Below are 2,500 nucleotides of genomic sequence, written 5' to 3'. Positions count from 1 at the left end.
GTTATTATCATGATTATTATTTTATCCTTTTTTCACATTTGCCCTGCTGACAGTGAGCCTGTCTCTCATTGTGTCTGGAAATGGTCAGGTTCTGGTAAATGGTCAGGTTCTGGTAAATGGTCAGGTTCTGGCAAGTGGTCAGGTTCTGATAAAAAGGCCTGAATTTGAATTCCATGTCTATATGTTTTGCTGCACTATGTATGTGTTTGTGTCTGAGAGACAGAGTTTTAACTACTGTAAAAGAGAGATTTAACTGTGACTTCAAAAGAGAGTGTGTGTGTGTGAGTGTTAAATATATGTGTCTGTGTGTGTGAGAGTGTGTGTGTGTGTGTGTGTGAGAAAGAGAATGAGTGTTAAATATATGTGTGTGTGTGAGAGTGTGTGTGTGTGTGAGTGTGTGTGTGTGAGAAAGAGAATGAGTGTTAAATCTGTGTGTGTGTGTGTGTGTGTGTGTGTGTGAGAGAGACTAAGTTTTTGGAGGTACAATGTGCAAACACTGTAGATCTGCAGTTAGATTTTTTAACAATGCTAGTCAGCACACACACACACACACACACACACACAAACAGGTGATCTTGCAGTATTACCTAACACAAACATGTGATACAGTCAGGGCCATAGTGCTGTGTTATGGCCCAGGACATGTTAATGATTCTTTAACATGGTGTGTGTGTGTGTGTGTGTGTGTGTGTGTAGCAGGCGGAGGTGTCTGACAGTGTGTATCTGGGCTCTGAGAGTGCCTACAGTGAGTGTGAGACTTTCACAGATGAGGACACAGGAGCACTGGTTCACCCTGAGTTACACGAAGACGTGGAAACAGACAGTGGCATCGAAAACACACTGACTGAGAATGACGACTCCAGAAACAGGTAATACACACACCACCACACACACATACACACACACATGCACCACACACACACATGCACCACACACACACACACACATGCACCACACACACACACCACACACGCACCACACACACACACCACACACCACCACACACACACACACACATGCACCACACACACACACACACACACACACACCACCACACGCACACACACCACCACCACACGCACACACAAATTACATACACAGTTACTGTATACACAAATGTGCTAAACACATGTATATACTTTACACATGCAGTCACTATACACACATACATTGCAGGGTCTCTATCTGTTTTGTGTGTGTGTGTGTGTGTGTGTGTGTGTGTGTGTGTGTGTGTGTGTGTGTGTGTGTGTGTGTGTGTTTGTTTGGGTGCTGTACTGGTTTAAGTCGTAGGGGTGATTAAGAAAGATTTGGGGATACCACCTGTTATTGCTCAACCAACACACACACACACATATAAAAAAACACATGAAACACACACACATATAAAAACACATGAAACACACACACACATATAAAAAAACACATTAAACACACACATATAAAAACACATGAAACACACACATAAAAACACATGAAACACACACACACACAAATATAAAAACACATGAAATACACACACGCATATAAACACGCACACACACACACACACATATAAAACACATGAAACACACACACACACACATATAAAAACACATGAAACACACACACACATATAAAAACACATGAAACACATGCATGCATATAAAAACGCATGAAACACAAACACACATAAAAACACATGAAACACATGCACACATAAAAACACACATAACACACACACATATACAAACACATGTAACACACACATACACGCATAAAAACACATGTAACACAGACACACACACACACACACGCACGCACGCAGCCTCACTGAACAGTGGAAACTCGTGAACAGTAATTAAGCTGTAAGAAAGCAGCATATCAGTACAGTGATAAATGAAATCTCAGAGAACAGCGCTGTGTGTGTGTGTGTGTGTGTGTGTGTGTGTGTGTGTGTGTTTTTGTGATCGCTGACTCAGTTTTGTGTCTGATAGATCAGCTTAGCTGGCAGAGATATGTGTGTTTCCTGTCTAAGTGTGTGTGTGTGTGTATGTGTGTGAGTGTGTATGTGTATGTGTGTGTGTGTGTGTGTTTTGGCCTTTTTACTGACAGGCTGACAGTGCTGTTTGAATTTCCTGAGTCCAGTTCTCAATAGCAGGAAATGTAGCATTTGCTCTCTCTTACCCTTCCTTTTCTCTATAGCATGTCCATCAATCTCTCTCTCTCTCTCTCTCTCTCTCTCTCTCTCACTCTCTCTCTCTCTCACTCTCTCTCTCTCTCGCTCACTCGCTCACTCACTCACTCACTCTCTCTCTTTCTCTCTCTCTCTCTCTCTCTCTCGCTCTCTCTCTCTCTCTCTCTCGCTCACTCGCTCACTCGCTCACTCGCTCACTCACTCACTCTCTCTCTCTCTCTCTCTCTCTCTCTCTCTCTCTCGCTCTCTCACACTTTCGCTCTCTCTCTCTCTCTCTCTCTCTCTCTCGCTCTCTCACACTTTCGCTCTCTCTCTCACCCTCTCTCT

General features: G+C 43.0%; 1 protein-coding gene across 2 annotated transcripts in view; it reads left to right on the top strand.

Moving 5' to 3' along the window:
* The window catches only part of rab11fip3 (RAB11 family interacting protein 3 (class II)), a 16,786-nt gene that overhangs the window by 696 nt on the left and 13,590 nt on the right, over positions 1-2,500 (top strand). For both annotated transcript variants that reach the window (XM_030769737.1, XM_030769736.1), the window contains exon 2: positions 697-869. In XM_030769737.1, coding sequence (XP_030625597.1) covers positions 697-869 — 173 coding nt within the window. The remainder of the gene's footprint in view (positions 1-696; positions 870-2,500) is intronic.

Source organism: Chanos chanos, chromosome 3 (genome assembly GCF_902362185.1).
Source record: "Chanos chanos chromosome 3, fChaCha1.1, whole genome shotgun sequence".
Classification (NCBI taxonomy): domain Eukaryota; kingdom Metazoa; phylum Chordata; class Actinopteri; order Gonorynchiformes; family Chanidae; genus Chanos; species Chanos chanos.
This window is presented reverse-complemented; position numbering and strand designations above follow the sequence as displayed.